General features: G+C 29.7%; 2 protein-coding genes across 9 annotated transcripts in view; both read right to left on the bottom strand.

Annotated features, from left to right (window-relative positions):
- Window positions 1-2,117: 2,117 nt before the first annotated feature.
- LOC141461122 (tudor domain-containing protein 3-like) lies at window positions 2,118-13,362 on the bottom strand. 3 transcript variants are annotated; one of them, XM_074141837.1, is made up of 15 exons: window positions 13,218-13,362; window positions 12,970-13,054; window positions 12,736-12,801; window positions 12,493-12,653; window positions 11,391-11,532; window positions 9,848-9,961; window positions 9,279-9,515; window positions 8,954-9,104; window positions 8,626-8,835; window positions 8,002-8,202; window positions 7,636-7,770; window positions 7,419-7,510; window positions 5,813-5,923; window positions 3,565-3,637; window positions 2,118-2,782 (listed from the first exon to the last, which is right to left on the bottom strand). In XM_074141837.1, the coding sequence occupies exons 1-15, from the start codon at window positions 13,253-13,255 to the stop codon at window positions 2,628-2,630; spliced, it is 1,971 nt and encodes a 656-aa protein (XP_073997938.1). In that variant the 5' UTR covers window positions 13,256-13,362; the 3' UTR covers window positions 2,118-2,627. The 3 variants fall into 3 exon arrangements, with proteins under 3 accessions (XP_073997938.1, XP_073997939.1, XP_073997940.1); XM_074141838.1 differs by having other exon boundaries at window positions 2,118-2,773; XM_074141839.1 differs by lacking the exons at window positions 2,118-2,782; window positions 3,565-3,637 and adding an exon at window positions 3,698-4,525.
- A 2,876-nt stretch (window positions 13,363-16,238) lies between these two features.
- LOC141461113 (uncharacterized) overlaps window positions 16,239-24,974 on the bottom strand; it is a 33,729-nt gene continuing 24,993 nt past the window's right edge. For 3 of the 6 annotated variants that reach the window (XM_074141815.1, XM_074141819.1, XM_074141820.1), the window contains 6 exons: window positions 23,985-24,224; window positions 18,319-18,473; window positions 17,504-17,612; window positions 17,344-17,421; window positions 17,011-17,251; window positions 16,757-16,901 (listed from right to left, as the gene is read on the bottom strand). In XM_074141815.1, the coding sequence (XP_073997916.1) occupies window positions 17,024-17,251; window positions 17,344-17,421; window positions 17,504-17,612; window positions 18,319-18,473; window positions 23,985-24,224 (810 nt within the window). In that variant the 3' untranslated portion in view covers window positions 16,757-16,901; window positions 17,011-17,023. Of the gene's footprint in view, window positions 16,911-17,010; window positions 17,252-17,343; window positions 17,422-17,503; window positions 17,613-18,318; window positions 18,474-22,249; window positions 22,375-23,984; window positions 24,225-24,974 lie in introns of those variants that run through there. The other 3 variants (XM_074141816.1, XM_074141817.1, XR_012462612.1) reach the window with 3 other exon arrangements.

Below are 24,974 nucleotides of genomic sequence, written 5' to 3'. Positions count from 1 at the left end.
GAACATGCCTAAAAACACAATGAACAGTTCAATTTATTTAAAACAATACCACTCTGTAAATATCGTTGCTACTTTTATATAAACTTATTTATAATCTTTGAAAAGAAGATATAAAAAAAATAAAGAAAATAAACTTTTTCTTTCTTTGACCTACGAAAATTAAGACCACGAATGACCTTTTTTTAGACATTTTGGGCAATATCTTGAGACTTCCTTCACTATCACAGTCTATTAAGAAGTGAGAAGAGAAATTTCGCATTTTAAGAACTCTGTTCGAATTTAATTGAACTAATTCCGAAATTGATTAGGCAAAAAACTTTAATTTGATCATCATCACTTTCAGCTTCTAAAAGAGATTCATAAATTATCGCCTTTCTATACTCTGCAGACCTCAGATATTCTTCCCCTCAACTGATCTCATGCCAGAGACTCCCGATTTGACACCGCTAGATTTTTTCTTATGGAGAGTTAAAAAAAATAAGGTTCATGCGCGCCCATGACATCAGATGAGGGGAAGAATATCTGAGGTCTGCAGAGCTATTCTACCAGATCAGATACAGAGGCCATTTGAGAATACAGATGTGCTTGCGAGCCAGAGGAGGCACCTTTGAAGACGCAGTACATGCTGCACTAGTTTAGAGCGATAAGTAAGTTCTCGGTTTATTCATTAGATCTTCACAACCTGTTAATTCCAAAAGTTTATTGTGTAGTTCATGAAAATCTGTGTTTCATTCACATATTTTTTTAATTGACTAAAGAATAACACACAGATCTAAACTCGTTAAACGAAAATCCTTTCTTTCGAAACTCGTACCTAACACCCATTTAAACTCTTCATTTTCTTCTTTTTATTTTATTATTTATAATGTAAATTTTACATTTTGGAATATAGTTCTTAAAGTAATTAATTATTATATCACACGTTTGCAAAAAATGGTACTGGATTTAATGTTTCTGATCAATTATATTCTTATGGCAGTTGAATTCCTTTCATAATGCCGACGCTGTTTTAACCCCTATTTTTTCGCATTTAATAAAAAATGTCTGCAACAATTTTTAAAATAACCACTACTCAGGTATTCCTTTCGAAAGGTGTTTTTATGTAGTTGTTTTTCATGAAGAGTGCACGTTTTAAACTTACCAATATAATATTTTTGAGAAAATTTCAGTCGAAAGTTTTTGGAAAAAAATTAGAAACTTGCTATTCCTTATGTTTGGACAAAATGAAACATTTGATATTGTTTTGCAAATATTTGCATTAAAATGTTTCTCTCTCTCTTTTGAAATATCAATTAGCTTATTTAAAAGTAAATTTAACCTTCTTTCTATTGAGCTTATTGAAATCGCTTTAACTTTAGTTGTTTGAGAAATATAGGCAACTGTTTGCTAAAAAGTAGTGATAACCTTAAAAAAACATAAAATTAAAAATATCTATAAAACGGAGCAGAACCGAGCCATAGTTAATATAGAATTTTTTGTTGCAAATGATGCCCATAATCACCTCCCGAAGTTTCGACCATTCCTCCGCATACACCCTGTATGCAGACGTGCGTGTTGTGAATCTCGAAAACCTGAGTGAAGCAATTCCATTTTTGGATTAAGTACCTAAAAAAAGGGCATATTTTCTCTGGACCTTTTTTTGTCTGTTTATTTAATACTAAAGCTAGGCTTTCGTTGCTTGATGTATTCAGATAAAGAGATAACTACACAACATGTGGACAGAAATTCCTGACCTCAATAAGAATATATCGTCGTAAGAATCATTATCCTCAAAATAATTGGTGCTTGTTTTCAAAACAAAATTAAGGCGTCTGAACTACAAAAGTGAATTTCAATTTGAACTAATATTACATGTCAAAAGTATTAGAGTTTGCTTTAATTTCTTTTGGTACTAAATTTGAATTTGCTAACATGGAAAACAATGCACATCTTATTCTTCAAATTAAAGTATAATAGTAGCATTAAAATAAGTACACCATAAGTAGCATCTTTACTTTAATAGGAAAGACCTTTTCTAATTTCATTTTTACAACTTTGATACAGTTAACTTATATGCTAAAAAAGATTCTATTGAAAGGAAAAATAAGAATTGAAATTAATTCAAATATGCAACAAAATTCAATGGTAGTGTGTTTTTAATTTTATATATCACCAACAAATGAGGTATAATTGCCGTAAAAATGAATGTATCATAAATTATTTTAATAAAACAAATGTACTATTTATAAGATTGTTGCTAGCAACATTACATGAAGCGAAACCAATAAATTAAAAAAAAAAAAAATTAAACAACAACGACAAAACAAACTGGCACATTAGTGTACAAATTTATATTATACATATCATACAATGATACTAACTAATAAAAATCAGTCCCCAAATATTATGGACCTATTCATAAAAATTATTTACAACTAGGTATATCAGATAAGGATTAGAGATCGATTTTTTTGTTTTGTTTTTTTAATGTATATAATAAGAAATCTGATAGATCTCTGAGTATTTAGAAATATGTAGATATAAGTATGTAAATGATTGTAAAACAAGGCGTCACTAAGTTGTTGCACTGTCCTTCCAACATTGTTTTTGCTGGTAAAAGCAGGAAGTGCCTATGGACGCATGAGTGGCTACTTATTATTACTCTGAGTTCTTCCAGGTGGTGGCAAGTACACCGGCATGGAATACCGCTGAGCAGTTCTACGACCAGCCATCGAAGCATTAGAACCTTCTTGTTTAGAGAACGAACGTGGACCTCGACGAAAATCTACAGCACCTGCAAATACTTACATAAATATTTTTTTAATTGAAATATTTTCTAAGTAATTTTACTTAATTCAAAAACATCTGGTATGAATAGGACTTGCTCTTACTGCTATTTACAATATTTACTGTAAACTTCAAATTTTTACACAATGTTAATTGGTTTAAATATAAGTTTTTTCACATTAAAGGCCTTTAGAGAGAAGCGTGATATCCGAGAATCCCCTTAAAATATTTCCGGATTTTGAACAAAGCGACTGATGTTTCTATTAGAAGCTTTAAAAAAATCGATCAAGCGATTCAATCTACCAACAAAGCGATTTTCTTCAAATTCGGAATCGGCAACGTATTTAATCCTCCTTAATAGTATAAATGCAATAGGATAATACATTCTTTAAAATAAAAGAGGAAGAGTCGACCACATAAAGTATTCTAAATTTTGTAATGTAGAATATTAGTCTATCCACGCCCTCAACCAGAAGTCCTCTAAAACGAATTTTCTAGGGGAAATATTTCAAATAACAGATCTACAAGTATGCCATAACTATTAAAAGTTTAAAGAAAATCGGTGGAACATTTTTGATAAAATTTCAAAAAAGCGAAAAAAAATGAATAAAGAGGCACTTTTAGTCAAGGTGTTTAAAAAGGTAATATAAAATTTAAACTTCCAGTGAATTTGTTTTGAGGGGCAAAAGACCTCAAACATATTTAAGAAAACATAAAATTTTTAAATTGTGTTTTGTTCATACAAGTAATAAGAGAAAGTAGTAATACTTGAATAAAAATGTAGTAAAATCATTTTACCTGATAGATTATTTTTGTTTGCACTATTAAAGTGAGTGTTACTCTCATTATCATGAATATTGCCAGACATATCCTAAACAATAAAAAAGATAGGAAATGATTTATATAAAAATACATGTATATATTGGGTCAGTAAACAAATGATAGGATAATTATTAACAATCTATCGTTTCAAAATAGCAAGATAATGTGGAAATGTTCTGTATTTTAATATTCCAAAAATAAAGTAAGATCGAACAGCCACAATAAAAATAATGTGAAATCATTAAATAGATTAAGACTCAATTTAAGATTTGTGTGGCTAGAAGAGGAAGTTTAATTAAAACTCCTTAACCGAATCCCACAAATAAAAAAAGGATTATAAAAGCCAAAATAAGATTTTTAAAAATATTTTGGTAATAAAAAAGTTATTTTAAGAAATGTTAAAAATACTATTGCTTATGAAGTAAGTTTAAAGAAATATCTTGTAGAACCAAATAATCTTTCTTTTCAGGAACCGAAGACATCTTACAATTGTATTTGTCCTCTGTAAATTTTCAATAACATTAGAATTTTCCGTCATTCCGATTTTATTTTAATTGTTATTTTGGGGGGTGGAAGAGTTACGTTCAAGTGTTAATGAATGTAAATCTTAAAGTTAGGCTGGTTTAGATCTTATCCACTATTGTTTTGAAAATCTTAGTGCTCGTTGAATTTCTCTTAATTCTATTTAATCAAACTTTTCATTTCTCCCCAAATCTTCTTCTTCATAAGGAAGATGATTTCTCAGACGTCTGAATCTGTAGAGAAATAGCGATTTTCAACTTCATTACCAAGCTCTTCACCAATATTATTTTATTATAACAGGCTTTATGATTGAATCGAAGGACACAACTTGCCCCCTGATGAACAAATGGGTTTTCGGATGGGCAGTAATTTCTCCGTTTGTGTTTTTGACCTTTCATCAATTATTAATATTGACCTGAGGCAAAAAACGAATTTTAAGTGTTACAGTCTTTCTTGATTAAATAAGAGCTTTCGACTACGTTAATCATAAAAAATTTTGGAATAAGGTTAAAAATTTGTAGTAGAAGGTACAATTAACTGGTATTCTTAACGTTATCAAAATTAATATGGCAATGCTTCAATTGTAATTCAAGACTGTAATGATTGCTCTTAAAATACTTTCGGGTGGGATTTTGCAAAGTGAGCTTTTGAGTAACTCCGTTTTCTCTGTACCTTTAGATACAGTATTTTTTTTTTACTTCTAGGAATTTATAGATAAAGATCTGCAAACCACCCATTGTGCCGAAAGTGGTTTTACTTCCCACACCTGGTTGAGTACCCAAAAACAATAATTCGTTCAAAACGAGAACTTTAAGAATTTAATAATAGTAAATACATAGGCCGGAATAACAGAAAATTTTCCATAACAGATACATTTTTCGGTCAAGAAATGTAGCTGTTATGACTTCAGTTATCTCTCGGTTAGTTATATAAGAGTTACGATTGGGCTACTAAGATTATTTTGTATGACTCCTCTAAGAGTTTGATATTGTTCTTTGTTGAAATCTGCGGTTGGAAAAGCACATAAAAAAACTTGGTTGATAGAATTCTTTAAATGCACAATCTTTGCCTCTCTAAACTGTACCATTTGAAACTGAAACTTAGTGAAAGTGATAATGCGCCATACAACTAGTGTTAGCATTTAGAAAGTACCTGCAGGGACGGTCCTTACAGAAAGTTAATTGTGGTTAGTAAGAGTTTTCTTCTCTTATTAGATTCATTCAAGAACTTATTACCTAAAGACATTAATTTAGTTGTAGATAGTCCATTGATGTATTGTTTTTTTGTTTAAATATATTTAAATTAAGTATTTTCTGTTAATTTCCAGAATGTTTCTTTTTATTTACTAAGCTCACCCTCAGTTCTGTTTTTTTTTTCCGGTGCATCGGCGTCTATGGACATTAGCGCCTACACAGTTCTGTTATTTTTATCTTGTTTTCTTTAATTTTTTACAATTATTTTTGTATGTTTTCATGACATTTTTCTTTTAACGTTTTTTATTTTTTATATTTTATTTTATTCAAATTTTAATTTTAATTTCTTTTTTAAGTTATTTGGCATTTATTTTTCTAAAATTTACTTCTTTCTATTTCTACTTAAAATCCTTAAATTTTATTACATAAAACTTAGAAAACAATCGTTTTCTTTATTTATCCTAATATTTAAATATTTAGAAAAAAATATAAATAATCTAACAACTTACCTCAGCTACTGGTATACAATCATCTTGTAAAACTTCTTCAAAATTACCATAATGTAAAAATCTTACAACACAAGTTTTCTTAGAAATTCCAGTGACTTCAGCATTGTAATACTGTAAAGTGAGATAATACTTTAAAGATTCAATATGTTTTTGAGACGATTTTATCTGAACAAGATATTTTTAAGATATATGATCATATGAAGCGGATTTAGAGGGGATACCAGACGCTCCCTCACTTTTGGAAGAGCTTTAACACAAAATTGAATGAATATTTTTTTAAATTATACATTTAAAATGACGAACTAATCGAAATATATATATAAATTCCAAACGATAATAGAAGGTTTTTTGTATTTATCAAAAGTAGTACAATTACGACCGCTCCCTGCATAGGTTAGGTATTTGGATTCATTCTAATTAAAACGTTCGATATTACCAAGTTTTCTGGGATTTTCCTTTTTGGATTTTTTTTTGTAAAAACTCACAATACAAACAGACCATTTTCTTAAATATTACTAGGAATTAACTTTCTCTTACTATAAAAGGAAATTATTGCGATGTCAAATTTTTGAAATCACGTCTGAACCGGCAATTTTTTTTTTTTTTTGAGGTCCCAAGAAGACGAAAAAATTATGGCCTGTTTGTGTGCATGAACAAAATATTTTAAAAATTAAAAATCGCAGTACGCTGGGTTTGAATTGGACTTTCCTGATTGATTACGGATCTGTTGGCTATTAAATTTATAAATTAGCGTTGAAACGTTCTAACCCTTTTAAGGAATTTGGGATAAAAAGAAATCATCCAATTCACGTAATCACTCTACTCACTTATGGAAACCGTACTGATTAAATTGTTGATATTGCTACCTTTAAAAATATTTATTTTTTTTCAATTTACATTTCCAACACTGGTTTTAATTATGAATTTATACTTTATATTACCTCGGAGGTACAAAACACTGTCACATTTTAAATTTTTTACAGGAGAGCAAATGAAAGATTTTTTCGCGGTTTATTCTTACTTATAAGCCCACGGGAGTTATTTTGCTTAAATCTTTGATGGACTGGACAATAAGTAACATAGATGCACGTTAACAGTTGGTAGTGTAATAAAAAAATTAATTTTGTATTAGAAACATTAAAAAAATAAATTTTGAAAAAATGGACTTAGTGTTGTATACCACCGAGATATTGATATTATGTTTGAAAAAGTATAAAATATTCAAACCCCACCAATTGCTGTACATAAATGTTTCATTAGTATATTTAGGTTTTTCTCTTCTTAGGCGCTTCTTACAGTTCACTGTCCGGAGGCCGGCAGTGCACTGAAAAAAGCACCGGGCGTCAATAACCTCAGAAGTTGACGCGCCTTAAATCATTGAAATATATATATATATATATGTGTGTGTGTTTGTGTATGTGTGCGTGATAGAATGATTGTAGCATGCATGTAACTAATTAGAATGCAAGTAGTTTATTTTCGTGTGTGTAAGTGTGCTCAGTACTATAAATTTGAATGCATAACTAGAATCGTAAACATCATATGTACAGCGATAGCAAAATAACATTGATCGCTCATCTACATTACAATACAAGCACGTAATTACCATATTATCTTCCCAATATTTTGCCATACATTTATCACCAACTTTCCATCTATATTTGTCAGTTTTGTTCAAAGAGTTATTGTTTCTGTTACCTGTAACAATTAAACCAATAATTTCATTAATCACTGCTTTTTTATTAATTATTTTTTACTATTTTAATTTTTTATTCACTATTTTTTACTTTTTCTATATTAAGAAATAAATAAATTTGTCCTACCGGAATTCTGCGAACTCAAGATTGGCATAAATGCTGAATTATCTTTGTAAGGAAACTCTGGAATGTCAGGCATTCCTGGAGGTTTAAAAAACGATGAATTTTGATTCCTGTAATCTGCTGGTGATTGTCCATAGCCTATATTGAATTTGAAATAAATCAAAAAACTTCTTTTTTTATTACTAATTTACGAAAACAATAAAGTGGCAACATAAACTTGCTAATTATTTCATTATTATCAGTTATTAATTGTAAAGAATTTGAATTTAGAATGTAAAATTTAAAGAATATTACAATATAACCAACCTAAGATTTTGAAATTTTATAAGCTTTCTTTAACTACTCAAATATTTGTAATTATTTTCTCACCAAATGTATCCAATTTAAAACTATTTCTGAACCCATTAAATTGTTGTATGTTATTTACGCAACTCTTTGTTGAAAAATAATTATCAGAATTCATATTACTCATTGCATTTCCATCGTCTCTGCTACCAAATTGCTCGAAATGTTCAGTTGAAGCTTGTTCATTTTTTCTGTACTGATTCTGAAACCTTGGAGGTTTCTGATCTAATAAAATAAAACATTCATAATTAATTACAGGCTACTATAATATGTGATACAAAATAACAGCAGAATCCGTTAGACTTGAAAATGAAACAGGTTGAGTAATAGAGAAAAGGGTTTCAACGAAGCTTTCCACTAAAGCGAATCCATTCAACCCCTGTAGAGTAGCTATCAAAATTACAGATCCCTACCAACTTCTAGTTGAGATTAATATTTCTTTTATTAGATACAATGGTTATATGCTGTGCAACTGTAATGTCTTAAATTTTATATGTATTTTATTTATCTTGCGTCATATTTAATAGTGTAATAGTAATGAAGACAATTTTTTCAAACTTCTTGTTCATAATAACTTAGCAGGCTCTTTCAAAATACGATTCAATAAACTATTTCATTACCACAACAAAATTATTTTAAGCATCTTACTTTGATTATTACTCTGCCATCTAGAATTTCCACCACGATCATCTCTAGATTTCTTTTCAGTTGAACTGGAACTAAACGTTACTTTGTCTCTACCACGATTTCTTTCCTGTGCTGGCTGATTATTCCATTTCTGTCTGTAACTTGAACTTCCATCATTGTTTACTTTATTATGAGTTGGTTCCCACTCTTTTTCTTTATTTTTATCCTTGTCTGGAATTACAAAATTTGTAAAATTTATCCATTTCCTCATTCAAGGTTCTTTATGTACGAGTATATATTATATATAATTTCGGGAAAAAAGCAAAGAAGCAAAATATTAAAATACTACCTGGAAATGGTATTTTATCTTCTAAAAACTGGAAAAGAACCACTCTTCCACTTGGTTTAGGTCCAGTTTCTTCTTCATTCTTTCTTCTTCCACCTCGACCACCCTCTTTTTCGTTCTTCTCTTTATCATCTCCGCCTTTTCCAGTTTTCCGCTTACAAAAAATAATTAAAAATTCCAATTCTAATCATTTAAAAGATGCATTAAAATAAGAATAAATACAATTAATGCAAAATATAATTTACAAGAAATAAGGTATAGAAATCTTTAAGCACTTAGTGATGCTACTAATGCTGTACAAAAAACAAAAAAAAATGCAGAAAAATACCTGAAGGCAACGAAGTGCTCTGTCAACATTATTTCTGTTTTGTCTTAGGGCATTTTCAGCCACTTGCAATGAAAAACCTTTGTCCATAATGGCTTGTACATTTTTATCTAATAATGGTTTTGTACCTCCACCAAATACTTTCCTTGTACAACCTTTTCCAGCTTCTGCAATAGCATCTCGACGTTGGGCTTCAAATTCATTGTCTTCTTTATTTTCCTTTCCACCATCATCCAATGACTGCAATGTACATAACAGAGCTGTTCATATGTAAAAGTAATAGATTACTTTTATTATATTGAACGCTAAATAAATATTACACTAAATAAATTTTAATTGTAATGTTATTTAACATAATGAGATGGTGAATCCTTCAATAGGACTTACAAGAATATCAAGATCTCTTCGCGTTAAATTTTAAGAAAGTGCTGATTTTGCAAAGAACATCTCATATTATGATTACTCTTTCATGTTTTAAAACGTAATGTTACTTGTTAAAGAGAAACAAGAGACCAAAAATGATATCTGAAAACTTTTTAGGAGCTATTGCTGAGTTAAAAAAAAAAAAGTACCTTAAAGTTTTTATCTGTAAGATTACTAGCATTGGAGACTTTTTCACCGAAAGGTACCCACGGAGGTGGCCCACCTTCCATACCAACACGTCCTCTTGTATGCTTTGCCAAATTCTAGAAAAATATATAAATACATTTTGCTGTAATTTAGAAGATATTACAGTAAAAATTCCTTCACAACTCATCTACTAAATTATGAAGGAGTATATTGTAATGTATAACTCTCAAAGTCTACTAAAAATAGACTTGAGATTAACATGTATCAACTTTATTTTTGGATGTTGCTTTCCTTCATGCGATTAGATTAGGATATTAATTTATCTTAGATGCTGGTACTTCAAAATTACGAAAGAGAAATTCAAGTCCACTTTATAAAGTGTTTTATAAAATAAAAATCTCTTCGCAAACCTGAAGAACCAATATCTGAAAATGGATTAAAGATAAAAACATATCTTTCAGAAAGAAGAGAATCAAGAACGTTATGACAACAGATTAATCATCGGTATATCGGTTCCAGTGTGTGGATCCAATCCGGGAAGTGTACATTTTTTGACCGGATTTAAAAAAATTTAATAACTTATACTAGAAAATAATATGAAGCAAAACATAAGTTATCTGAAAACCTTAAAGGCTTTTAAGGAATACGTTCCTTTTTTCCGTAGCTTACGAAGAATTCTATAAAAAACAAATAAAAATATACTTCGAAATATAGATTTTAAAATAAACGAATCAATATTTTATTTATTGTAAAGTCACAAATTTCAGTGGTACAATTTACCTCTGATAGAAAATCTATTGCAAGGAAAATTGAGTTAAGAGAATCTTATATTCCTCTTGAACTCTCAGAAAAGAAGTTCTAACTGCTTCTTCCGGATATAAAAGACAAACAACTTTCGGTGGGGCAACATTAAATTTAACTCTTAACATTGATATTCTATTTCTAAAGTGGAATCCCTGCAGGAGAACTAGAAGCTTAAAATGTGAAATATTATTATTTTATTTTATAACCCAGTTGTTACACAGATTTCCTGAACTTCTTATGTAATTAGAATTCATGCTTCCTGAGACATTACTTTAAGAGGGATCTAGTCCCGAACATCTCCACCACCCCAAAAAAAGTAATTGCGAACTGAACTTGAAATCTTAATATCCTGAAATCTAGATCTGAGTTTTACATATGGTAAACGATTTTCAAGAATTACCTTAAGAGGTGGTAACTACTTGAACAGACTATGTTTTTATATAATAAACTCAATACATAAGAAATATAATGAGTTTTGAGGAGAAATTTAATTTTAGAAATTGTTTTATTAACCAGGAGAAAATTAAATTAAAATAAGAAAAGATACTCATCAAGAAGCAGCAAGAGCTGGAAACTTCGGAAACTTTTTCTAATTAACCTATTTCATTTGACTTAAATATTTTATCAGAAAGACCAAATCATGTTTTTATTCAGATCAATTGATGATCAAAAAATCTCAGATAAGAAAATAAACATCTAATTATCAAGCAAAGAAAAAGTAAAATCTCTTAATATGTTTACCCTATTCATTGTCCATTTTTCTACTAAAGTAGATACTATGCCTCCTAGTAGTTCTACATTTCCAGTATTCAAGTGTAGCATGCCACTTGTTACAGTTATTTCGCCTTTCAATCTTAATTTTGTACCAGGTGGTGTATTCAAGCTGAAATTAAAGTTCATTACTTGCATCACTTATGTTCAAAAATAATCAGAAAACAAAGTTTTGAACGTATTCGGTAATTCTATTGATTTAGAAACCAGTTAAAAATGTAAACTTCCTTCAAAGGATTAGCAATTCACTAACTGGTGAGAAGAAATAATTTTTTTTTTTTTTTTTTACAACACTGCTTCTTTCAAAAAATATTTTGCGGGGCCATAACTCAACTAGACGTTGGTATCTCAAGCTAGGTTTTATATGTATACATCCTTTCTTTACATACATACAAACATATCTTCTACTTCTTCTTCTTTTTTTTTTAATAAGTTTGACAAATATCTATTTTTCAAGGAAGTTTCCAAGATTTTCATTAAGCTAAAAGTTTTTCTTTTTATACAAACACATTTTCCACAACATGCTTGTTTTCATACTCTCCGATTGGCTAAGTATTTAAATTTATTTAGAAACTGGTCGTCCATCAGGTTTGTGTAAAAAAAAAATGACTCCACTCATAATGCATCTAATACACTTCATCGTTACAGAAAATTCGAGGGAGAGAACCATCAGAAGGCAGAAAATTCACCAGGGAACCAGAATGAAACTGATTAAAAAAAAAAACTTCTGAAACAATTACAGTTTTATAACTAATCCTGGGTGAACCTCTTCTTCCCTTGAAAAGAAAAGCATAAAAGAATCCATATATATAAAAAAAAAAAGGTTTTGAACATAAACAAAACAATATTTAAATAAATAAATAGAATTAACTTTCAATCTATTGAAGAGAACTTTATATAATCGAGATTTCTGCGATACTGATATAATTTTTTTATAAGTATACATTTCTATATAACCGATCCTCTACTAAATAAAAAGGAATACGGTTTTTTAACTTCAGAAATGTTAACATGTTTTAAAAGATAAATCACCGCATTCTAACTAATGAAATTATTAAAAATTCAATACTACCTAATAAATGGAAGAGGGCTAATTTCTAAAGCTGTACAACTCTGAGATCCATCAGATAAGATAAGTTTCAATAATCGAGGTGCTCCTTGTGATTCTTCGTTTGATTTTGGAGCCGAAATATTTCTAATTTTCTGAATTTGAACAATTATATTTCCAGATATCTAAGTAAAAAAGAAATTTTTTGAAAAATATTTTTAGTGGCAACTACTTTCACTAAAATTATCTGTTTAATCAGTCACTTACTGATTCATATTTTCCTTTGGTTATTTCTGCAGGAAAGGCACAACCTCCCAACTCCCGTATGTCCATCTGGCAAATTATGATATATTCCTTAATATAAACATATACTTTTGCAAAAAAAAAAAACAACAACAATGAATTTTCTATTAGAGCGTAGACAAAATAAAGAAATAACACCAAAAATAATAATACAAGAATTCACCACTGTAATTATAATTATATCTAGTACTTTCTCACATTAAGGGCCTTTTTCTCAACGGTGCTTTTGTCCATTATTTTCCCTTCTTCGGTTATTATTTTAAATCCATCTTCACAAAGCAGCCTATTAAAAAATTAAGTATACAGAATCTTAAAAACAAAAGAAAAATTCATTAAACACATAATGGTTTGGAGCATAAACAACAAAGTTATGAACGACCGAATTCTACTCCTATACATCAAGAAACTGTTCCAGGCTGTTAATAGAAAAATAAATGAATACAAACCATCCATCTGAATTTAATTTCTCTTTAAGGGTTTCCATTTTCAAAATAAACTATTTTAATCGAGAAACCTCACTACTATCACAAATTAGATATGGCCGGCAATACAGTGTTGCCAGTTTCCAATTAGTAAAAAGTCAGACTATCTTTAAATAATTGTAATAGATTTAAGCTGATTTGTCCCAATCATTAAAGGATTTTTTCTTTGTTTACTTCAACAGACTTTTTTTTTTATCTTAAAACGATTTCCTAAATGTTTTTTACGTTAAGGTACTCGTAGGTCAACAAATTAAAAAACAATGATACTTTCAAGAATGTATTCCAATACAATTTTTAAAAGATTATTTGAAATTTGTTCAATAGGTTTCAAGTCCCAACAAACATAAGCAGCTTCAACCGAAACTTCACTTTCCAGTTGGCTTCATTCAAATCCAGATACAAAAAAAAAATTAATAATAATAAATACTTTTTCAACAAGTCCAAACACGAATTGGCATTTAATTCGTTGAGATTTTTAAATTTTCTGTCTCTAACACCTGCTTTTATGGCCAAAGCCAAAATAAATCTATAGGGTTGCTTTGAATTAGAGAATGAAAGTTAAAATTCTTGGGAAAAACACTGAATTGGTATCCAGTTCGTCAAAATTTCTACTTTTCTAGTCTCGGTAAAACGCTTTTATGGCCAGAGCTAAAATAAACATAAAATTCATTTAAAAAATAAAGGATTACACAAGGGAAAATTCCGAATTCACGTTCAGTTCGTCCAGATTTCTTCTTTTTTTTTTGTCTCTGTCACCCGCTTCTATGCCCAGAGATTACATTAACATAGGATATCCTTGATTTGGAAAATGAAGGGAAAAACACAAGGGAAAAACAGCGAATTTCCGTAAAAATTAGTCTAGATTTCTACTTTTTTTCTCTCTCATACCTTCGCTTACGTCAAGGGCTAAAATCGGTTCCTATCGTTTGAAAAATGATAGCTAAATACAGAGGAATGGCTTCCAATTCGTTTAGATTTCTACTTTTCCAGTGTCTGTCACTTACAGTTATTGCCAAGTTTAAACTAAACTTGAAGGGTGGCTTCATCTGGTAAATGAAGTGTAAAACGCAAGTGGAAATCACCCAATCGGCTTCCAGTTCGTCAATCATAATTTTCTTCCTCTGTCTTCTTTATTTATATCAAGGGAAAAAACAAACAAAAGAGTTTCTTTATTTGGAGAATGTGTGGTAAAATACTAGTAAAAACAAGAATTTGCTCCCATTTCATTGGAATTTCTACTTTTTCTGTCTTACTCAACTGGTATTATAGCCAGAGCTAGAATAAACACATAGGTTCGCTTTCATCTGCAAAATGTAAGTTAAAATTCGATGAAAAAAAAAACAATTCTAGATCCTTCAGATTTGTACATTTTCTTACTCTCAACCCTTTTATGGCCAGGGCTAACAGAAACATGAAAAGTAGCTTTCATTTAAAAAATGTATGGTAAAATACTAGTGAAAAACTGGAATTTGCTCGCGTTTCGTAGAGATTTCTACTTTTTCAGTTTCCGCCACCAGCTCATATAGCCAGGGCTAGAATAAACATAATGGATCGCCTTCACATGGTAAAAGAACTGTAACTTGCAAAGAGAAATCATACTGTTGGCATCCAGTTCGTCTATATTTCTACATTTTCTATCTCTGTCACATACTTTAATGGCCAGGGTTAAAGTAAACATAAACGGTAGCTTTGATTTAGAAAATGTAGGGTAAAATACAAGGGAAGAACCCCGATTTGGCTGCTAATTTGCATAGATTTCTTTTTCTTTCTCTCTCACCTGCATTAAGGATTCTAATTTGCGAGAAATAAAAAAACACATTTTGAATCCTTAATACAATATTTTTACGGCCACTTAAAGCTAATATAAATCTCTCACCTACTTTTGTTGCTAGAGCTAAAATAAACATAGTGTTTTTCAAGAAAAAAACACGGAATTAGCTTCTAGTTCGTATAGATTTCTTCATTTTCTTTCTTTCTCACCTAATTTATGTCTAGAGCTAAAATAAACTTTAAGGTTGCCCTTTTTTTTTGGAAAGTTAAGGGTAAAATACAAGTGGAAAACCCTAATTGGCTTTTAATTCGCCTACATTTCTACTTTTCCGGTTTCTGTCACCCACTTTAAAAGTAGGACTAACGTTTACATAGAGTGTAGCCTGAAGTGTAAAAATAAGGGAAAAATCCAGAATTGTTTTCCAGTTTGCCTAGATTTCTATTATACTTTTACTTTTTTTTCTCACTTTTATGGTTATAGCTAGAATAAGCTATGGATAAATAATATAATAAAATATGACTAAGTGGTCGAAAGGTGTTTATACATTCCTAAAATAACTATTTTTAGATTGGGAAGTAATTTAAATATTTAAAGCCAATATACATGTATATACTTTCAGGAATGTAGTGTGAGACGGAAATATAGTTTAAGTCAAATTCTCTTCACCAAACTGATTAATCAATTATCTGATGGTGGATGAATGTCAAACCGATCAGGAATTTTGAAAAAAAGTGCATGCTGCGACGCATAAAAATCAGTGATATTATCAAGGAATTCGGGGCTATCCACATTTTCATACAACTATTTCATCAAAAATTTACAAATCATCTTCAAATGTCAATATTTAATGTAATGGTGAAATGACAAGCCAATTGTGAAATGGGACACTACTAAGATATCATTCAGATAGAGCAATATTTTCAAGCCACGCTTTTTTCATTATAATTTATTCTAGAAAATTCTGGGAGAATCTTTAACAGTGCATAAGTTGCAGTGAAGCTGTTTAGTAAAATTCTAAGTTTGAAAAAACTTTGATAATTGTTGTAAAAGACGTCATATCAGTTCCACACATTTTTTCTAGTTTTAAGTCGTTAGCATTTAAGGGTTCATTAACGAGGCACCCAAATTCGAGAGCCAGGGGCAAGAATGCCAATGGTTTAGGTTTAGGACATCAAAAGTCTTTAATTCCAACCTATAGATTAAAACAAGATGAAATTAATAAAAGAAATTATTTATTTCCTTATTAATGATAATTACTGGTGTACATAGTGTCCAATTTTATAACTAACAATAGCCAAGAGTGTGCACAAATATACTAGAACTTTAATCCCCTGTTGGGCAGACTCGAAAATTTTAGTACAAATATATATATATATATACGTTGATATTTATATTTTGTTTAAATCATATCCATGTATAAATAAATTTTGATTCCACTTTACTTTCAAAAAAACATCTACTTTATTCTATAAAATAATGGTTTAAAATTGGTTCATAAAGCAAAATTACACATAACAATTAAATATTGCATAAATTCATCTTCGGTCAATAAAATGAACTTTGAAAAATTAATAGTCATTACTTTAAATACAAAATAATTATTTCTGGTTTTTTAAACCTTTATAACATCCATTATATTTAAGAGGGATACAAGGCATAAAATTGTATAGTTTACTAATTGTATTTACATTAGTACTAAATACACATAAAATGATTCTCAAGTATTCAAAAATTTTAAACAGAGCCAAGATGCCTTTTTCTGATTACCGGACGAACAGCGCCGCACGGTTTTTGCTTCACTAATACACTTCCCCACATCCAGTCTTCAAAAAATTTATTTTATCAACTTGAGCCACCATTGGTACACTCAAATCTATCTGAAATAACTAGAATTGTAAGAATGAATAGGAATACTTTGTGAAATTAAAAAAAAAAAATACATATCTTTAATTACTTTATACTACGTTTGTTATTATAGTTACTTACCTAAAACAAAGCATTACTTAATTGGCGGTCTCCTAGCAGGATCGCAAGCAGTTGGAGGTGGCGGAGGCCCTCGCTTTTCTAATTCTACTAAATAACTTTTTAATAATTCTCTTCTTTCATCGGCTATATGTTCTAAAACCAAATATCTCTTATCTTTCTCCAACATTTCTTCAATTTCTCTCATATGAGATTCATTTTCTTCTACTAAAGCGTTAGATTTATGTGTTATCAGTTTGGTTTCCTAAAAAATATGACCAATATTATTTCATTATTTAACTGCAAATAATACAATTATTAATTAATAGCTACAACTACATTACTAAGTTCACTTACTTGTAAAAGTTCTCGTAAATCTGTTTTAGCAGCAACTAGTTTATCTTTTATATATTCCTTAAACTCCCTTTCACATTTCTGTGAATATAATAAAGGTTTTTAAGAATTGAAAATAATGCATAAGTTTTATTATTCAAAATTAAAACAAAATAAAACTTACTCGGTCGCTGGAGGAAAATTTACTATATCGAGGATCATCTTTAATAACCTTTCTGACTTCTTTCCAAGTGCAGGACAATGTACATTCAGGAGTTTCATTTAGAAGTTCCCTAAAAAAAATAAAATTGGAGAAAGTAAAGAAGAGCGAAATCTTTTGAACGATTTCTCTATAGCATTGTTTTCAGGTGAAGATCAGAGACATGACTTCTCTCAAAAGTCTTTTTATTGTATGTATTAAAAATATATTGAAGCTAACTGAAGTAGATATAACTTCACGAGTTTAAAAACAAAACTTTTAGAACAGTAGTTATAAACAGTCGTGAAAGTGTCGACGCCGCATTTTTTCATGTTAACAGAAACTATCTGAGCATTATTACCTGAAGTATATTAGACCAAAAATAACTAAATAACCCTTAGCAATAATTTAAATCAGATGGTGCAATTGTTTATCTTAACAATAGCGCAACAACGTTATAAGAATATTAAGCTTAACCGAAGGTACAGTTTGAATTATTTTTTTGGCCAGTTGAAAATTAGTTGTGAAACAATCATCGCACATACAAATAAATCATTGGTTAGTAACTCAGGGTCCCCAGGTTGAAAATTAGAGTGACAAAAGATTAAGTTGTCTGAAAATTATTTTTTCATAATTTGAGACTTATTTGTATTATGAAAATCTCATGAAAGTAGAAGATTTAAGGGTAATCGTGAAATATAAAGACACTGCCCTTCTTAAAAAAAAATTGAGTTTAAAAATTATTGTCTTATCATTTTAAACATGAATAATTGGAACTATTAAGTACTATATAAAATTACCTGAATTTTTCTTTTTTCTTCAAGGTCAGTTGCTCTATATGCGAGTTAAACAACTTTTCTTTTTCTTCTCTATCCAGCAAGGAGGCCAACTCCCACCTATGATCCTTCCTTAGCTGTCTCTTAGCTTCACGCCATCCCAATTCACAATTACGAACCTAAATTTTGAATTATAATTATTAGAATATGTTGCTGCTAGACAAATAATAATTTTTTATTCTTCGGAATCTTTCAGTTACTAGTACAAAAAAGAAATTGATATAAAAATTTTTCTCGAAGGCTTACAAAAATAAAAAAAAAAAAGATTCGTGAAAACAAATCGCCCAAAACACCTTATCTCTTATGTAAATTAAATTCTTTGGTGAATTATTAGAGAAGAAATCAGTTTGACAAATATTTCAATCAAAAGGTGTCAACAGTTATTCCTTTTAACGTTAAAAAATTGAAACATTTTTAAAAAAACAGAATTACTCTATTTTCAAAGAATGCTTGTCATCTTAAAGGGGACTTCAATCATATCCTCTAATTCATCATCATTCTAGACCTGTTTAAAAATACACTCATTCATCCGGATCATTCAGGATTTTACTCTTCAAAATGAATAATTTTCTATTTTTTTGTTTGTTTAATTAAATGCAGAAACTATCTGCATTTGAAATATCTCCAGATTCGTATGTATACAGTGAAGTAATCGCCTTTTTTTTTCAGGCGAGGCGCAACGTCCAACTACCAATTAGATGTCGTGGACGGGTTTGTATGTATATATGTATAATTATATACATTTTTACATTTTCTGTATTGGCAAATATTATTGCACAAATTATGTATTTCAATCCTTAAAAAATTATTTTAAAAAACTTAACATTTGGACTTTCAAATTTCTTCTGTAAATAAACCATGGATTATATTTATGTATTCTCAAAACTGATAAGTAAAACATTTTCTTTAGCATCAAGACAATTAATTAGATTGTAAAGATTATTTAACGTCTTTTAGCATATTAAATGTGCAAAATTAAATGCTATTTGAAAAATCCAACAGTGGTCGAATTAAAAAAGCTACAAATCAAACCATTTTTTAGCAATTTAGATTTTATATATGTATATATTATATATGTACAAAATGTGTTTTATACATATAAATAAACATCTGTGTAAAAAATCAAACCTTGATTACAGCGGCAGATAAAATAATTAATTCCATTATTGAGGAAGAGTTAATGTAATTCACAAGTTTGCAAGGTAATGAACGATGAACCAATACAAATTTTGAGTGTGCTGAAGGTACCAAATAGATCTCAGTTTTGCAGACCTCCATCTAACCGTTCAGCTATCGAGACGCATTCATTGTAATTATAAACAACTGTAGCCACTGTCCTGTAGTCATTTGATTTAAACATACAATTTTGAAGAAAAAAAATTTCAATCGAACATTAAAAAAGTAACTTCTGACGCCTGTAGGAAATAGTGGTAAAAAATTCTAGTATTTTCAAAGAATAGTACGAACAGAATGTTCAAATTGTCTCTAAGAAGAGACTACGAGGTGAATAAAAAAAACTGTGGTATCTACATATATAAATTTTACAATCTAAATATGATTTAAGCATAATCTAAATTAATTAAAATTCAACATAAAATAATAATAATTAAGAAATCAAAATGAAATAAAAGGTAAGATGCGACAGATTTAGAAAAATATGAATATCCGACTCAGCGGAATTGATTAACTCAGTGCGACGAGCACTGGAGAGGTTAGAGTTCAGCTGACTGCCTTGAGATTTGCTTTGCCCAGGAATCTTTTCCAGCTCACCGATGATTTGCGAGAAAGCTGTCTGTAACTCGAGAAAACTGTCTGGAAGAAGGTAGAACACTGATGAAAACGTGCTAACCATGATGTTGATTTTCTCTAATTTAAAGAATGGGAAGTCAACCAACATAGCAAAGTAGACATTGGTTTACTGTAATGAGAAAATTTTTGTTTTTTGTTTAAAGGTATAAAAGTTAGCCATCCTTTCCAATATGCAAGTTCACAGACAAGACCCCCTTTGTAATCCAGCACTCCATGGACAACCATAATGGAAAGTCCTTCAATAGTATTGACTGTATTACTCCATGAATTTTGTAGCCTACTTCATTAGATAAAATCGAAACATTAAAAAAAAATGAACCTAACAAATTCATTACTACCTGCAAGCAAAAATTTCTAATTCGACCACTAAAGGAATTTCCATTTTGAACTAATTACATTTATTATTATTATCTTTTGCTAATACTTTCTTTAAGAAATCTTAAATAAAAAGTGATTATGACATTTAAACAAACAAAAAATGAAATTCCTGTATAGATTAACGCGGGTACACATTTGAGCTCGAACGCGAAAAGACAAACCGGAGTTGCATGGTGTGCCAAATTAAAGTAAAAGTTCCCTGCATCTCCTCTACTTAGCAACCATCAATTAAAGCCCATTAAGAAGATTTTGACTTTAAAGCGCTTATTATTATTGCTTTTTAGTTCTGAGAAAGGAAAAGAAAAGATGAACTCTCTACAAAAAGCCACAAATTTTCAATATACTGATCAGATAGAAAAAAAAAGTAGGGATTGAGACACTATCATGACTAATATGGAATGGTTTGTCATATAATTAATCATGAAATTTTAAACAATAATATTCAATAACGTCGATAGTTAGTAAAGCAAAATCTTGAATTTGTCACTGGTTTAGAAGCGTAAAACCGTATATAGCGTTGCACATACATTAGTTTTCTGAGGCACATCTAATCTTACATGAGATGATTCAAATAAAGTAATAGGGCTACATAACTGGTGAATCAAAAAAAGAAAATAATGAGAATCATAGATGGGAGTTTAAAGAAAATCACGAAAAACAAAAACATTCAGTGGAAACAGAAAGAAATTTTCTTATCAGTCTGCGCTTGTGTGTTTTGATACTCTGACCCGTAAACAAATAACAAAGGTGTGAGCGAAAGTTGAGAATAAAAAGAACGTTCTCACTGCTTTCAAACTGAAACTCAAAAAACATAAATGTGAATGTGATTATGTTTCAAAATTTCAACGCTAACTCACAAAACTCAGAAAAAAAGGCAATTTAAAAGTCTAATTTAAAGCATACGATTTTTATTTTTTTTTCTAACTTTAAATCCCAGTTGTATATATAATTTTAAATAATTAAAATTTTCGAACTTAGATATAGCCGCCAAAATTCAATTGATTTTTTCAAAGTTTTAATTCTTTTTGCTGCAAACATACTGACAAAATTCTATCCCTACTTACATCAACCTGTGTTTCAAGATACCTTACATTATATGTAAATACGTAGTTTGCTTAAACAAAAAAAAAGAAGTATATAACGGTACAAACCACGCAACAAATCGGAACCGAAACTAACAAACGACAGATGATGGGTACGGGTGGAATGTTGCCCGACACGGTACCTTGTACACGTTCTCAAATTTCCAAAAATAATTGTGTACTTAATGTTTGTTGTTGTGCAAACGGTTTGCCTAGTTTTTGTTCAAGATCAACTGTATACCCGCCATTCCAATTCTAATACGTACTTGTTCAAAATTGTAAATATTTTTTCAATATAATGTGGAATTGAATGTATTATAAAAATTCATCTATCAAAACAAAGCAGTACCATTGAGTAACTTTTTAAATGAGGATTAAAATAATGTAAGAGCACATTGTACATATGTAGTTAAATCCATCAAAACTACTTTATACTTCAACCAGGAAAAGAACCTAAATAAATAAAACTGTTTGTAAAAACCCTTTTGAAATCTGTTTAACGAGATTTATAAAAAAAAATACTAGATTAAATATTCGAAGAAGTCATTTTTTGTTACTGATGTTTCTATTTTTAAACGCCCAGTTGGATTCTGAATGATCCACAATAAATCCAGAGGCGAGCTTACCTCCCTAATAATCAGGCCACAACAGACTGCTGCTTTTTATAACAAATATATTGAGATATCCTTCCTCAAGTTCAGTTTTGTGGCCTTCTATGTGGTTACAGATATAATATTTGCCAGCAATGGAACTATAAATATAAGAATATAAAAGGTTACTCCAAATTATTTCATTCACTTAGTTGGCAAGAACAAATAATGAAATGATTCAAAATGTAATTAATAAATATTTAAAAAATAATCAAAATAAAAAAAAAAATAGAAGTTAAAATTTGAAATCACTTTTGAATTTTAGATGCAGAAAGAAAACTATGTTTATAACTTCATATCAATTACTTGGAATAATAAAAATGCTGTGACAGAACTTCAAAAATTATTCGTCAAAATTTAAGCTCGCGTTTATTATGTTGAGGCATCAGTTGTTCAAATAGAAATCACTTTATATAACAAAGACGAGAAGAAATACAAAGAACTCTTTTCCTACAAAGTGAGAAAAAAAGCACAGAGATAATTTTTTGTTCAGTAAAAAATATATACTTTCTGAAATGATCTCTCAACGTAACAATTTCTAGTTACAGCGTCGAGTGCCCATTAGGAAAAAAGTTATTTTGTAAAATCGCACTTAGCTTGTAATTAATTAGAAATGGACTGTATGTTGTTTTACACAAACATCTTCCTGACGTATGCATTAGGTAGGACTGTTTTATTATTTTAGCAAACTTACATAAATTAAATATTTATCCAAAGGAAAAGTTATCTACTTTGACATTTCCAAAGTTATTGTAAATTACATTTCCTATAATAAATCAGGTGCTTTCCTTCACAATACTTACGTAAAAAAGACGCTGGTGTAACATTTTATCAGAATAAACTTTAATTGCATCTGATTCTTAAACTGTACCCTATTTTTTTGAGTTACTAAGGCCCACTTGTGTTTGTTAGTGCTGGGCCAGACCAATAATACTCACTCTAAGGTAATCCTGAGCAAATCATGATTTTGTTTTTTATCAGTGATATTTCTCACTTATATATCAATAACTAAACAAAAAATAAATCAAAAGAGCCAGGAAAAAATTATTTGTCTGGCTATTATTTTATCTGGATGCAGGATTTAAACATAAATGAACCCTATCCTATTGTTTTTACAGTTTCATTCACATAAATTACTCAGCCTTTTGTTTTCTTGACAATTTTTGCTAAGTTTAAAAAACAATGAACCAAATAAAATCACCCATACATTCAAACAAACAATTTTCTGAGAAATGTATCCATTTAAATAAAGAAAAATGAATTAACCAACATTGTTAACAAAATTAATTCACCAATTTAGTATATATGAAACAACTAAAAATATATCTAAAGCTGAAGTTTACTGTTTCGGACTACAGAGAATGCTGACTTTAGGCAACAAAAGAGCCTGCTTGGTACTTATCAAACTTTAGATGCATATGAAAAAGTGAAATTCTTAAATACTTAATGAAAAATACGATTTTTTTTATTAGACAGAGGTTACTAAAAATATCATCTTAAACTGTTTCACTAAACCATCTAAAGGCTCAATTGTTGATTTTCATATAAGTCACAGATATGGTAGAAAGGAAGTCTTCAAAGAAATGCATTTAAAAATCAATTATTCCGCTATTTTAATTAAAGTACCGATTACTTCTGTCTTATCTGTGACATATATCTTTTCAAAATATTTCATAGAAAACTACAGTTGACTTAATTTTAATGCACTTACAAGATCGGCCAGCAGAGCGTTGAAATGTTGTACAGCTTCATCGTGCTTATGATGTTCCCGTTCTGTATCACGATCTCGCAAATGAACAGCTAGGGCCTTTTGCACTTCCCTTTCTCTCTCACGTAGACTAGCTTCGACTCGTGCAGCCTTCTCTTGAGCTTCAAGTGCTTCTTTTGCTTCTCTCTCCTGTTGCGAATCTTCTTCTTCATCTTCCTCTTCACCTCTCTCCTTCATCTCAACCTAGAAAATATTTACTATTCATTAAAAAAAAAAAATCCGCTATAGATTTTTTACACAATTTTCTCTCACTATAACTATTGTACTTTTTTTGTAAAATTCCATTATTGAAATTTACTACTGCAACAATTGTTGCAACGAGTAAATGTAATACTTGATAAGACAATATCAGGAATAATGAGTGGAGAAGACACCCAGTTGTGTGACTCCTTTATCGTGACTTGTAAATCTAATAAATAATGTTGTTTCTATTTTCTAAAATAAAATTATTTAATATTATCTTTATAATTAAGGCGCGTCAAAATTAGGAGACATTTAAGCATGGTTTTTTTTTTCAATGCTTGTGTTTTATTTATTCGTCAAGAGAGCTAAAAGGAAGCAAAGTCTGATTGTTAAAGTAGCTTGTTGCGAAAGAAAAGACAAAGTTGAAACTGAATAAAGAAGATGAAAAGTCTGAAGCGATAGCTATTTTAAAAGTACATTGGCCGCCTTCAAGTGCTAAATACAGAAATATAAAAGAATAAATAAACGGTGTAATTGGAGCATCCACCAGGCTGTCATTCACTCATTCAATAATAAATCACTAAGTAAACAATAAATTACTCAGGGCACAAAAATGGTCGTATTTGAACCCAGTCACTTCAGCAGCAAATTATGGTGCTTGACTCAGAAATGGGTCAAGAAATGAGGCATTGAGAAATATAACTAGAAAGATTTAACGAAAGTGGATTACAATTGTATTTTTTTAATCAA

Source organism: Rhodnius prolixus, unplaced genomic scaffold, assembly GCF_049639745.1.
Source record: "Rhodnius prolixus isolate KJV_2025 unplaced genomic scaffold, Rpr scaffold_6, whole genome shotgun sequence".
Classification (NCBI taxonomy): domain Eukaryota; kingdom Metazoa; phylum Arthropoda; class Insecta; order Hemiptera; family Reduviidae; genus Rhodnius; species Rhodnius prolixus.
The sequence above is the reverse complement of the archived record's forward strand: the minus strand, read 5'-3'. Positions and strand labels throughout refer to the sequence as shown.

Coding starts and splice junctions, on each gene's coding strand:
- LOC141461122 (XM_074141837.1), bottom strand. CDS start 13,255: ATGGAAACCCTTAAAGAGAAATTAAATTCAGATGGATG. Junction 12,654..12,735: donor CCAAAGGAAAATATGAATCA/GTAAGTGACTGA, acceptor TTTTTTACTTAG/ATATCTGGAAATATAATTGT. Junction 7,511..7,635: donor CTTGAGTTCGCAGAATTCCG/GTAGGACAAATT, acceptor TAATTGTTACAG/GTAACAGAAACAATAACTCT.